The sequence below is a fragment of the Melanostigma gelatinosum genome (genome assembly GCF_949748355.1).
Source record: "Melanostigma gelatinosum genome assembly, chromosome: 13".
Classification (NCBI taxonomy): Eukaryota; Metazoa; Chordata; class Actinopteri; order Perciformes; family Zoarcidae; genus Melanostigma; species Melanostigma gelatinosum.
The window spans coordinates 25,152,968-25,166,217 of record NC_136646.1 but is presented as its reverse complement, the minus strand read 5'-3'; the positions used below and the strand labels follow the sequence as shown (position 1 = coordinate 25,166,217).

Sequence of the window (13,250 nt, the reverse complement as noted above, 5' to 3'; positions counted from 1 at the left end):
TCAATGACGATTTTCTTACAAGACGTTAATAATTCTTCCACTTCCGATAAATGTGTTTCACAAGACTGTACAATAATCACACGACCAGAAAAGCCTAAACATGTCGGCTTTTCAGGTGGAGTATTGGAAAAAACCCACAGCAGCATTTTATCAAACAATTCAATGAAAATAAATTCAAATGAACAGAAATAAAAGCCATGAATATTGTTCGAGAATTCAAATGAGACTGACTCATTGTAACAACAATAATTCATATTATAAATGTATTTTTTCTGTAGTTTGTACCAAGAATCAAGAGTTAGAAAGTCGAGAAGAGCTCAGCTGTGTTTGTGTATATATGCATATATGTATGTATACATATATAAATATATATGTATACATATATACATATATGTCAGTATATATACACAAATATACAAAAATAAGTCAATTCTGCCATAGTCATTCTTAATATTGCCACCAGATGACGCCAAAGGAAGATATTTTCACAGCTATATATATATAATTATATATGTAATTATATATATAATTATATAATTATATTTATAATTACATATATAATTATATATAATTACATGTATAATTATATATATATAATTATATATATATAATTATATATGTAATTATATATATAATTATATAATTATATTTATAATTACATATATAATTATATATAATTACATGTATAATTATATATATATAATTATATGTAATTATATATAATTATAAATATAATTATATATATAAAATTATATTTATAATTACATATATAATTATATATATATAATGATATGTAATTATATATATATATATATATTCAGAACATCCATCTTCAGTAGGATCAGAGTTATTAAGGCACAGCAATAAAACGTAGTCTATGATGATATGTGTTTTTTAAATATAAAGTGATGAACACATAAATGCATCAATAATTATAATCATATACATTGTTCCAAAGTCCAAGTACTTATACTTCGGGTATTTTCAGAATATTTTATTTAAATAATTTTGCAATTTCCACTTGTAACAGTAGTATTTCTACACTGTGGTACTTTTGAGTACTTCCACCCTCACTGCTGTGAACAGACAGCAGCAGTATTACTGACATTCATACACAGTATTACTAATATGAGGGTCATTTTCTAAACTTATAATACTTGGTGAACATCATAAAACAAAAACATTGCTTTTATGTCAAGAACCTATTGAGAATAAACTCCCTGAGTTAACAGCAGGAGATGTAATATCTAATAATAAGTCTACAGTATTCTCAGCTCCAAGATGTAAAAGCTCTCATAGAGCAGCTAAAGTACTGCAGTATTAATGCAGTAAAAGTACAGCAGGATTCTCAGCTCAGAGTAAAGTACTCATAGATCAGTACGTCTCCTGTGACTGATGTACTTATATATAATATTGTTGAGAGTGAAGCATCTTGTCAGTGGTGAAACTCAGAAAGACAACAAATAATAAAACAACGTACAATAAATAAAAGACACCATGAAGCCATTTGAGATCAACAGAAGAGGCAATGTCTAAAGAATAACAACAATTTAAAAAAGCACCGAAAACATAACGTGAGTTCAGGTTCAGTTCAGGAAACGTCAGCGCGGGTCTGAGCGCCGGGGCCCTGAGAGTGTGTGTGCGGGGCCCTGAGAGTGTGTGTGCGGGGCCCTGAGAGTGTGTGTGGGGCCCTCTGGCTGCTGACTGAGGCCGTTTGAGTGCAGACGGTGTGTTTGGTATGTGACGTGTTACCTCAGGTGCAGCCACACCTTCCTGCTCTCAGCCGCCGTGAAGGTGTTCACAGCTGACAGGACGCACTCACAGACTCACACCATGGAGATGAAGCTGCTACTTTGTGGCGTCGTCCTGCTGGTTCTAACAGGTGAGTTAATAGCTTAATAACAACTGTCTCAGTAATAATCTGTATTCATAATGACAGGAAGTAGAATTCTCTGTTTCTGTTGATACTCATAAATGTGTGTTTTTGTATTGGAGCTTCTTTCCTGTCAGGACAGTTTATTAAAAGCTGTCGTTGATAAAAGAATAACTCTGGTGAGCGTTTGAAGTAAAAGAGCTCAGTGTTTGAAATGTAAAGAACTCACCTGTTCACACAGGTGAGTTCAAATGGACAGAGAAATCACGTGAATGGAATGTTTCAGCAGCATGAGAATCCACACCAGCAGGTTTCACTGGACAACTTAACCTCTCAGTCAACAACGTGAATGTGCAAATCACAACTGAGTCATCAATGCATTGAAAACAAAGTAACACCAGCTGTCTGTAAAAACATATTCACAGTTAAATATGATACATTCTGTGTCGTCAGGTGAAAGGGGACAGTGGTGGAACTAAACACCATCATGTACTGTATTAAGTACATATTTAGAGGTACTTTATAATTGTATTTCTGTTTCAGGTACTTTACAAATTGAGTTTTGACACAAAATAATTGGCTTAAAATATGATGATACTATGTTTAGCACAGTAATGTCGACTCCTCTGGTTGTATAGAAGTCTATAGAAAATGACTCTACTTCTCTCTTGATTTGTTACCTCAGTAAACATTGTAAACATGAGTTTATGTCTCAATCTCTAGTTTCAAGTCTTCTTCAATACAGCATGATGTTCATTTAGTACATTATGCTCCATTTAGAGTCACACAGACCATAAAGCAGGGGATGCTTTAGGGCGGGGCTACACAGTGATTGACAGGTCGACACCAGAGAGTATTCTCAGCTCCAACATGTAAAAGTTCTTATAGAGCAGCAACACTACTGCAGTATTCATGCAGTAAAAGCACAGTAGTATCGTCAGCTGCAGTAAAAGTACCCACAGAGCAGTACATGTCTCCTGTGACTGATGTACTTGTGTATATCATTAGATGTTAAAGCTGCTCCAGATGAAGATACTTTGAACTACTTTACATACAGTCACATAGTTTAGTCCGGTGGGTCTCAACATAGGGGTCGGGCCCCTCCAGAGGGGCACCAGATAAATCTGACGGGTCCTGACACGATTAATGGGAGAGAAGAAGAAACTAAGATCTGATCACATCAATCCCTTTTTCACAGTCTGTCATTTTCTCCAATCTCTGATTTCTTTTTCGGTGAAATATTGACGATTGATCTGGAAAGTAAGTAAAGAGAGAGAAGTAGAATATCCAACGAGGAAGTGAGATGCCTCACAAACCTCATGACACGATAATCTTTTCATCTGGAGATCTTATCGTGTCATGTCTTGGAACTGGAAGGACATTTAAAACATCCTCTTGTTTGACTTCCTGCTACAAATACCAACCTCGCCCAGCAACACAATGACAACCAACCAGTCGGTTTAGTTTCCCATATTCTGGGAAATGAATCAATTGTTCCTCGAAACTGATTTGAATGCTTCAGAATGCAACAAACACGAATATATTCTCATTCTTTGTCTCCGCAGGAAGCAACGCACAGCTCGACGGTGAGTTCTGTTCTCATTCCAGTTCACAGGGTTCAGAGCTCCCTCCGTGGATCCAGTCATCATTCATTCATTCATCCATCCATCCATTCATTCATTCATCCATTCATTCATTCATCCATTCATTCATCCATTCATTCACCCATTCATTCACTCATTCATCCATTCATTCATTCATCCATTCACCCATTCATTCATTCATCCATCCATTCATCCATCCATTCATCCACTCATTCATCCATTCATTCATTCATCCATTCATCCATTCATTCATCCACCCATTCATTCATCCATTCATTCACCCATTCATTCATCCATCCATTCATCCATCCATTCATTCATCCATTCATCCATCCATTCATCCATTCATTCATTCATCCATTCATCCATTCATCCATCCATTCATCCATCCATTCATCCATTCATCCATTCATTCATTCATTCATTCATCCAGTCCAGGTTTCAGGGGAGTCTGTATATTATATAGAATAATAATCGATAGAAGCAGCTTTCTGCCACGCTGCTGCATTTCTGTTTGCATTAAAACAAACTAAATATGGTGTACAGGGCCGTTTGCACCCACTTCCAGTCATTATGCTAAGCTAAGCTAAGCTAAGCTCCTCCTGGCTCTATTTCAACACAGACACGAGCTCGACATCCATCATGTCACAGAAGAGCCGTGAAGGAACCTTGTGTCAGTGTTCATCTCGCTGATGTGTTGAACTGTTCTGTGAACTGATTCCCGGCAGTTTGCGGCTCCGCGCCGCTCAACACCCGGATCGTCGGAGGCGAGAACGCGCCCGCCGGCACGTGGCCGTGGCAGGCCAGTCTGCACACGACCGGTCACTTCTGCGGAGGCTCGCTGATCAACGACGAGTGGGTCCTGACCGCCGCTCACTGTTTCCGCAGGTGAGCTCCGACACGTGAAGCCGTAGAGGATGCGGCAGAAAAAGACACGAATACAAACATCCACCATCTTCTTCTTTATGGGACAAACAAATCGGACAAGCAGCTGTGACTCTGTGAATGACTCTTCTTTTACCTCTCATGACACTTCATACTGCTGCTAGCTCTGAAATCTACTTATTACTTCTCTACATTTATCTGACAGCTTTACCAATTCACATTTTTAACACAAAACATTTCATGAAGAATTCATGAAATATGATGTTTAGTTATGAATTAAACTCCCCAACATTTTATACAAGTAGATCAATTAGTAAATTCATCAATTAGTCAAGTAATCAATCAGTCAATTTAATTTAATAAATTTGTCAAGTAATCGATTCGTCAATTATTCAATCATCAATTATTCAATTCATCAATTATTCAATTCATCAATTAGTTGATTTACAACAAATTATTATGAAAACTATTTTGATGATTGAAGTCATTTTTCATGTAAAACATTTTCTAAATCCAGATTTAATAATGTTAATAATGCTATTGTATTTGTACAGTGTGGTTTTAGTACCTTTAGTTGTACCAGAGTTTTTTTTTTACTTTTATTGTTAGAGTATTAGTACAGTGTGGTAATCGTATTTTTACTGAAACAAAGTATTTGTGCAGCATGGTACTATAGTACTTTTACTGCACATTCAAACATATCGTCTCTTCCGTCCTTCAGCTCCAATCCTTCCGGTTTCACCGTCTTTCTCGGACGGGACACCCAGCAGCTGCCGAACGCTAACGAAGTGTCCCGGAGTCTGTCTCAGGTCATCAGACATCCGGGCTACAACGCCCAAACCAACGACAACGACATCGCCTTGTTGCAGCTGTCCTCAGCCGTCTCCTTCACCGACTACATCAGGCCGGTGTGTCTGGCGGCGGACGGCAGCACGTTCGCGGGCGGGACGTCCTGCTGGGTCACCGGATGGGGAACCATCAGAACTAGCGGTGAGAGTTTATTTTAAATGCGTTATTAATGTTAATAGTGGACGACTGTACGGTGTTACGAGTAAAAGTCCTGCCTTTTGTTTTTACACACACATGACACCAAACTGTACTTTGTCCGTCCGCAGGCCTCTTGTACCTTTGACTGTGTAAATGAAATCAAAGTATATTAATATGTAAATACATTAGCTGTTCATCTTTAGCTGATCCTCTTTAAAAATGAAAGTAACATCTCACAGATTTACAGTCTGGATCGACTCCTCACAGTCCTGCTTCACCATGTTCTGATAGAGCAGGAACCACTTAAAAAGGACATATATGTATATACAGTATATACAGTATATATATATATATATATATATATATATATATATACGTATATATATATATATATATATATATATATATATATATATATATATATATATATATATATATATATATATATATATATATATATATATATATATATATATATATATATATATATATATATATATATATATATATATATATATATATATATATATACGTATATATATATATATATATATACATATATATATACACGTATATATATATATATATATATATATATATATATATATATATATATATATATATACGTGTATATATATATATATATATATATATATATATATATACAGTATATATATATATATGTATATATATATATATATATACAGACTATATAAACTACAGGGTGATGATGGTGATGATGGTGATGATGAAGGAACGTGTCTCCCAGACTTATGGTGTCTTTCCGTCTTCAGTTCCGCTCCCGTTCCCTCAGACGCTGCAGGAGGTTCAAGTCCCCGTCGTCAACAACACTCAGTGTGACGCCGCCTACGGAATAATCACCAGCAACATGATCTGTGCCGGTCTGGACGAGGGAGGGAGGGACTCCTGCCAGGTGAGTCTCCTCCCGATGACACGCTGAGAGCTGCAGATGTAACTTTAGTTACTCTACACATTCAGAGTATGAATCAACGATTAACTCAAGTATTATTACTGATGACACCACCAGCAGGATATAAAGTCATTCAAATGAGCTCCATCGTTAAAGCAGTGGCGGCGGTGCATTTTATAGCTGGGCCTTCACTGCCGTCCTGCAGCTGAAATACCACCTTATAACCACATGATGGCGCCACAGCTATTATTCATTTCTAAGGCTGTAACTATGTACGTATTCGTATTAAACCGTTCGGTACAAGTCTTACTTATTGGATAAAAGCTCTCCTTAAAACAAGCTGCACTGGAAGCAGAGCAACTGAGGAAGACAGCAGCTGTGCAATGAGAACATAAGATAATGGGGAAAATATTTTTATAAATTATAATACATGTAGCGTATTTAAAAAAGATTATTAAATTATAAAATAGAAATAGCTTTGTGATTCTGTTTAGACCTTGAAGGCCCTGATGGACCACCACTGCTTTAAAGTGATGAACACATTAATGCATCAAGTTATAATACTATAGTATGATATAAATCATTCTGCATGATGAGTACTTCTGACTGTGATACTTTTAAGTATATTTCAATGAACAGCGAGTATTTTTAAACTGTGGCGTAAATACTTTTACTGAAGGAAAAAATGTATTTGCTGCCAGTGTACAATATGTACATTATGTACACATATACAAAGTACAATATGTACCTCTGAGATGTAGTACAGTATAAAGTACATGTACCTCTGAGATGTAGTACAGTATAAAGTACATGTACCTCTGAGATGTAGTACAGTATAAAGTGCAACATGTACCTCTGAGATGTAGTACAGTATAAAGTACAATATGTACCTCTGAGATGTAGTACAGTATAAAGTACAATATGTACCTCTGAGATGTAGTACAGTATAAAGTACAACATGTACCTCTGAGATGTAGTACAGTGTAAAGTACAACATGTACCTCTGAGGTGTAGTACAGTATAAAGTACAACATGTACCTCTGAGATGTAGTACAGTATAAAGTACAATATGTACCTCTGAGATGTAGTACAGTATAAAGTACAACATGTACCTCTGAGATGTAGTACAGTGTAAAGTACAACATGTACCTCTGAGGTGTAGTACAGTATAAAGTACAACATGTACCTCTGAGATGTAGTACAGTATAAAGTACAACATGTACCTGTGAGATGTAGTACAGTATAAAGTACAACATGTACCTCTGAGATGTAGTACAGTATAAAGTACAACATGTACCTCTGAGATGTAGTACAGTATAAAGTACAATATGTACCTCTGAGGTGTAGTACAGTATAAAGTACAACATGTACCTCTGAGGTGTAGTACAGTATAAAGTACAACATGTACCTCTGAGGTGTAGTACAGTATAAAGTACAACATGTACCTCTGAGGTGTAGTCCAGTATAAAGTACAACATGTACCTCTGAGGTGTAGTACAGTATAAAGTACAACATGTACCTCTGAGATGTAGTACAGTATAAAGTACAACATGTACCTCTGAGATGTAGTACAGTATAAAGTACAATATGTACCTCTGAGATGTAGTACAGTATAAAGTACAACATGTACCTCTGAGATGTAGTACAGTATAAAGTACAACATGTACCTCTGAGATGTAGTACAGTATAAAGTACAATATGTACCTCTGAGATGTAGTACAGTATAAAGTACAATATGTACCTCTGAGATGTAGTACAGTATAAAGTACAACATGTACCTCTGAGATGTAGTACAGTATAAAGTACAACATGTACCTCTGAGATGTAGTACAGTATAAAGTACAATATGTACCTCTGAGATGTAGTACAGTATAAAGTACAATATGTACCTCTGAGATGTAGTACAGTATAAAGTACAACATGTACCTCTGAGATGTAGTACAGTGTAAAGTACAACATGTACCTCTGAGGTGTAGTACAGTATAAAGTACAACATGTACCTCTGAGATGTAGTACAGTATAAAGTACAACATGTACCTCTGAGATGTAGTACAGTATAAAGTACAACATGTACCTCTGAGATGTAGTACAGTATAAAGTACAATATGTACCTCTGAGATGTAGTACAGTATAAAGTACAACATGTACCTCTGAGATGTAGTACAGTGTAAAGTACAACATGTACCTCTGAGATGTAGTACAGTATAAAGTACAACATGTACCTCTGAGATGTAGTACAGTATAAAGTACAATATGTACCTCTGAGATGTAGTACAGTATAAAGTACAATGTGTACCTCTGAGATGTAGTACAGTGTAAAGTACAACATGTACCTCTGAGATGTAGTACAGTGTAAAGTACAATATGTACCTCTGAGATGTAGTACAGTATAAAGTACTACATGTACCTCTGAGGTGTAGTACAGTATAAAGTACAACATGTACCTCTGAGGTGTAGTACAGTGTAAAGTACAACATGTACCTCTGAGATGTAGTACAGTATAAAGTACAACATGTACCTCTGAGATGTAGTACAGTGTAAAGTACAACATGTACCTCTGAGATGTAGTACAGTGTAAAGTACAACATGTACCTCTGAGATGTAGTACAGTGTAAAGTACAACATGTACCTCTGAGATGTAGTACAGTATAAAGTACTACATGTACCTCTGAGATGTAGTACAGTATAAAGTACAATATGTACCTCTGAGATGTAGTACAGTATAAAGTACAACATGTACCTCTGAGATGTAGTACAGTGTAAAGTACAACATGTACCTCTGAGATGTAGTACAGTATAAAGTACTACATGTACCTCTGAGATGTAGTACAGTATAAAGTACAATATGTACCTCTGAGATGTAGTACAGTATAAAGTACAATATGTACCTCTGAGATGTAGTACAGTATAAAGTACAACATGTACCTCTGAGATGTAGTACAGTATAAAGTACAATATGTACCTCTGAGATGTAGTACAGTATAAAGTACAATATGTACCTCTGAGATGTAGTACAGTATAAAGTACAATATGTACCTCTGAGATGTAGTACAGTATAAAGTACAATATGTACCTCTGAGATGTAGTACAGTATAAAGTACAATATGTACCTCTGAGATGTAGTACAGTATAAAGTACAATATGTACCTCTGAGATGTAGTACAGTATAAAGTACTACATGTACCTCTGAGATGTAGTACAGTATAAAGTACAACATGTACCTCTGAGATGTAGTACAGTATAAAGTACAATATGTACATCTGAGATGTAGTACAGTATAAAGTACAACATGTACCTCTGAGATGTAGTACAGTATAAAGTACAACATGTACCTCTGAGATGTAGTACAGTATAAAGTACAATATGTACCTCTGAGATGTAGTACAGTATAAAGTACAATATGTACCTCTGAGATGTAGTACAGTGTAAAGTACAACATGTACCTCTGAGATGTAGTACAGTATAAAGTACAATATGTACCTCTGAGATGTAGTACAGTGTAAAGTACAACATGTACCTCTGAGATGTAGTACAGTATAAAGTACAATATGTACCTCTGAGATGTAGTACAGTATAAAGTACAACATGTACCTCTGAGATGTAGTACAGTGTAAAGTACAACATGTACCTCTGAGATGTAGTACAGTATAAAGTACAACATGTACCTCTGAGATGTAGTACAGTATAAAGTACAACATGTACCTCTGAGATGTAGTACAGTGTAAAGTACAACATGTACCTCTGAGATGTAGTACAGTATAAAGTACAACATGTACCTCTGAGATGTAGTACAGTGTAAAGTACAACATGTACCTCTGAGATGTAGTACAGTATAAAGTACAACATGTACCTCTGAGATGTAGTACAGTGTAAAGTACAACATGTACCTCTGAGATGTAGTACAGTATAAAGTACAACATGTACCTCTGAGATGTAGTACAGTATAAAGTACAACATGTACCTCTGAGATGTAGTACAGTATAAAGTACAACATGTACCTCTGAGATGTAGTACAGTATAAAGTACAACATGTACCTCTGAGATGTAGTACAGTATAAAGTACAACATGTACCTCTGAGATGTAGTACAGTATAAAGTACAACATGTACCTCTGAGATGTAGTACAGTGTAAAGTACAACATGTACCTCTGAGATGTAGTACAGTATAAAGTACAACATGTACCTCTGAGATGTAGTACAGTATAAAGTACAACATGTACCTCTGAGATGTAGTACAGTATAAAGTACAACATGTACCTCTGAGATGTAGTACAGTATAAAGTACAACATGTACCTCTGAGATGTAGTACAGTATAAAGTACAACATGTACCTCTGAGATGTAGTACAGTATAAAGTACAACATGTACCTCTGAGATGTAGTACAGTATAAAGTACAACATGTACCTCTGAGATGTAGTACAGTATAAAGCAGCAGAATTTTCAGTTATCGATTCGTTATGAATTTGTCAGTTTATGATGTAGATGATAATTAAACACCTTAAACATATAATAATACATTTCAGTCATTTTACAAACAAAGCATCTAAATATTCTCTTGTTCCTGCTTCTGAAATATGAAGGTTACGTGTTTTATTTTGTTGTTTTATTTGATGATAAAATAAAAATCTTTGAGTTTTGAATACATATACCATACAATATTCTGCCGATGAATACTGTGTTTCTGGTGTTGTAAGCAACATGTCGTCCCGTTAGGGGGACTCCGGCGGCCCGCTGGTCAATCAGATGGGCTCCAGGTGGATCCTGGCCGGAGTGGTGAGCTTCGGGAGCGGATGCGCTCTGCCCGGCTTCCCCGGAGTCTACACCCGAGTGTCCGAGTACCAGAGCTGGATCAACAGCCAGATCAGCAGCAACCGGCCCGGCTTCGTGAACGTGAACGCGACCGCGTCCGCGTCCACGTCCACGTCCACGTCCACGGCCGGGACCACTGGTGTGGTTTCTCTCTCCTTCACTCTGCTGCTGTCCCTCTTCCCCGTCCTCTTCTCTCTCTTCGTGCTCACATAGTGATGATGTTCATGGAGTTTTACAGAAACCAGTCACAAGAAAATGATTTCAAAACTGGATAAATCTGCTGATTAATTCATAGTTTTGTCTTTTCAATGGACAGACAGAGAAAGACGTCTTAAAGAAATCCTTCATCTCTGTTGTCTGTTCACAACAACAAAGACTCCACAAGTATTTGTGCAAACTGTGAAATAGATCAATTATTTTGTCTGCTGAAAATATTCACATAAATATAATTTCCCTCCGCTCAAAGATATTGATTGAAATAGTTTATTTTTTCCATTTATTCAAAACCAAAATATTTTTAGTTTACCATCAAATGAAACAACAAAATAAAACACATAAAACAGGTCATCTTCAGATTTGAGAAGCAGGAAGAAGAACATTTAGACGTGTTGCTTGTAAAAATGAAATTCATTGTTAATATATTTATCAATTGTGGAAACAGGTGAAATAATCTTCAGTGGAAACTTTAAACCTGTTTGTGAATGAAATTTTAAAAAGCTATTAAAATAATTGATCAAGACTGACTTTCAAATTTTGAAATGATGAATTAATGATTAAGATTTAAAATTGGAAAAGAAAATCCTAAAAGTTTTTAAATTTAACTCATTTAATACATTTCCAAATATTTATTTCCTCCTTTAAAAATGTACAGTTTCTATTTTGTGAATATTTAAATTCGAAGTTAAATCTTAAAATAAATATGTTGATTAAACAGATTCAATGTTCGGTGGAAAATGTTTGACTGACACACAAATAAACAGAATAAATGTTTCTATTCTCTCGTAAAATGTAAAATGATTAATTTATCATTTAAACGCAGATTGATTAATTGATTACTTGATTGATTAATTATTTACTGAAAGCTTTATTAATTTGACTCTAATTATCACATTTGATTCATTAAAACTCCAGACTCAGTTTAATATGCAGACTATAATCCGGTTTTGTTGAAATGTTTTTACCAGATTTGTTTCTGCAAAATGATATTTGAATTGTTCATGAAGCACAAACATGAAACCTTTGCACTGACGGTGAATTTGAGAAGTTAAAGAACTCCTGTGATGAAGAGCGACGGTGCATATTGTGTTTTTATGACTTATTACCTCTTTCATCTTTTCATGATTGATTATTAATGCCTTGATCTATTTTTGCACTGAGCAGTTCCAACTGTGATCTTTTGAATCATAATGAAGTACAAACAATATTTCCAGTTATTAACAGCAACATATTTTACATTCAGTCAAATACTTGTTGCAGTTTAATGTGACGCTACACAATACTAAAACGGCTGAACTGTACCACAAATATTTTAAATACTACGTTTTGATCTGTTTTACTTTTATTTGAATTAAAGATTTCTTCTGAATGTTTGATTTTCTTCTGTGAAGCGACTTTAAAAGAAAGTGATCGAGACAAAGTATTCTGATCTTTCACTGAAGTAAAAGTACCAACACAACACTATGAAATACTCCACTACAAGTAACACTTCTGCATTTAAAACATCACACAATTAAACATTTATTGAAGTACTAAAGTAAAATTTTCACATACTTGTACTTTTCTTGAGTATTTCTACTTCTACTGCATTTCAGAGAGAAGTATTGCACTTTATGATAATGTGCATGTATCTGTTAGCTGGTACGAGTATAAAAAGTGTATTAATAGCTCTTATAATCTTTAAACATCATCGTTTAACATCCAATCAGTAAAAGTATTTCAATACTCAGTAACTCTCTGCTTGGGGCCATTTTGCATAATTAGTACTTTTACTTTTGATACTTTAATTACAGTTTCCTGTTAATCGACTTATTGATTATTCGTCTCATTTGTACATTTTCAGATGTTTTGTGTGTGAACATTTTATTCCATAAAATACAATATTTAGCTCTGGAAATACTCAAGTAAAGTACAAGTACCTCAAAACTTGTACTAAACAGAGTT

General features: G+C 35.3%; 1 protein-coding gene across 1 annotated transcript; it reads left to right on the top strand.

The window, feature by feature from the left end:
- Nucleotides 1-1,802: 1,802 nt before the first annotated feature.
- Nucleotides 1,803-12,667, top strand: LOC306787093 (trypsin I-P1-like). The gene is made up of 6 exons (XM_079282118.1): nt 1,803-1,882; nt 3,439-3,459; nt 4,206-4,365; nt 5,084-5,352; nt 6,144-6,283; nt 10,995-12,667. Exons 1-6 carry the CDS (start codon nt 1,834-1,836, stop codon nt 11,301-11,303), a joined length of 948 nt encoding a protein of 315 aa, XP_079138244.1. The 5' UTR covers nt 1,803-1,833; the 3' UTR covers nt 11,304-12,667.
- The last annotated feature ends 583 nt before the right edge of the window (nt 12,668-13,250 follow it).

What these genes read in the sequence shown, in the direction of transcription:
- LOC306787093 (XM_079282118.1), top strand. Translation starts at nt 1,834, where the DNA reads ATGGAGATGAAGCTGCTACTTTGTGGCGTCGTCCTGCTGGTTCTAACA. An exon ending in CGTCCTGCTGGTTCTAACAG is followed by an intron (nt 1,883 to 3,438) that starts GTGAGTTAATAG and finishes TTGTCTCCGCAG; the next exon opens with GAAGCAACGCACAGCTCGAC. An exon ending in GCCGCTCACTGTTTCCGCAG is followed by an intron (nt 4,366 to 5,083) that starts GTGAGCTCCGAC and finishes TCCGTCCTTCAG; the next exon opens with CTCCAATCCTTCCGGTTTCA.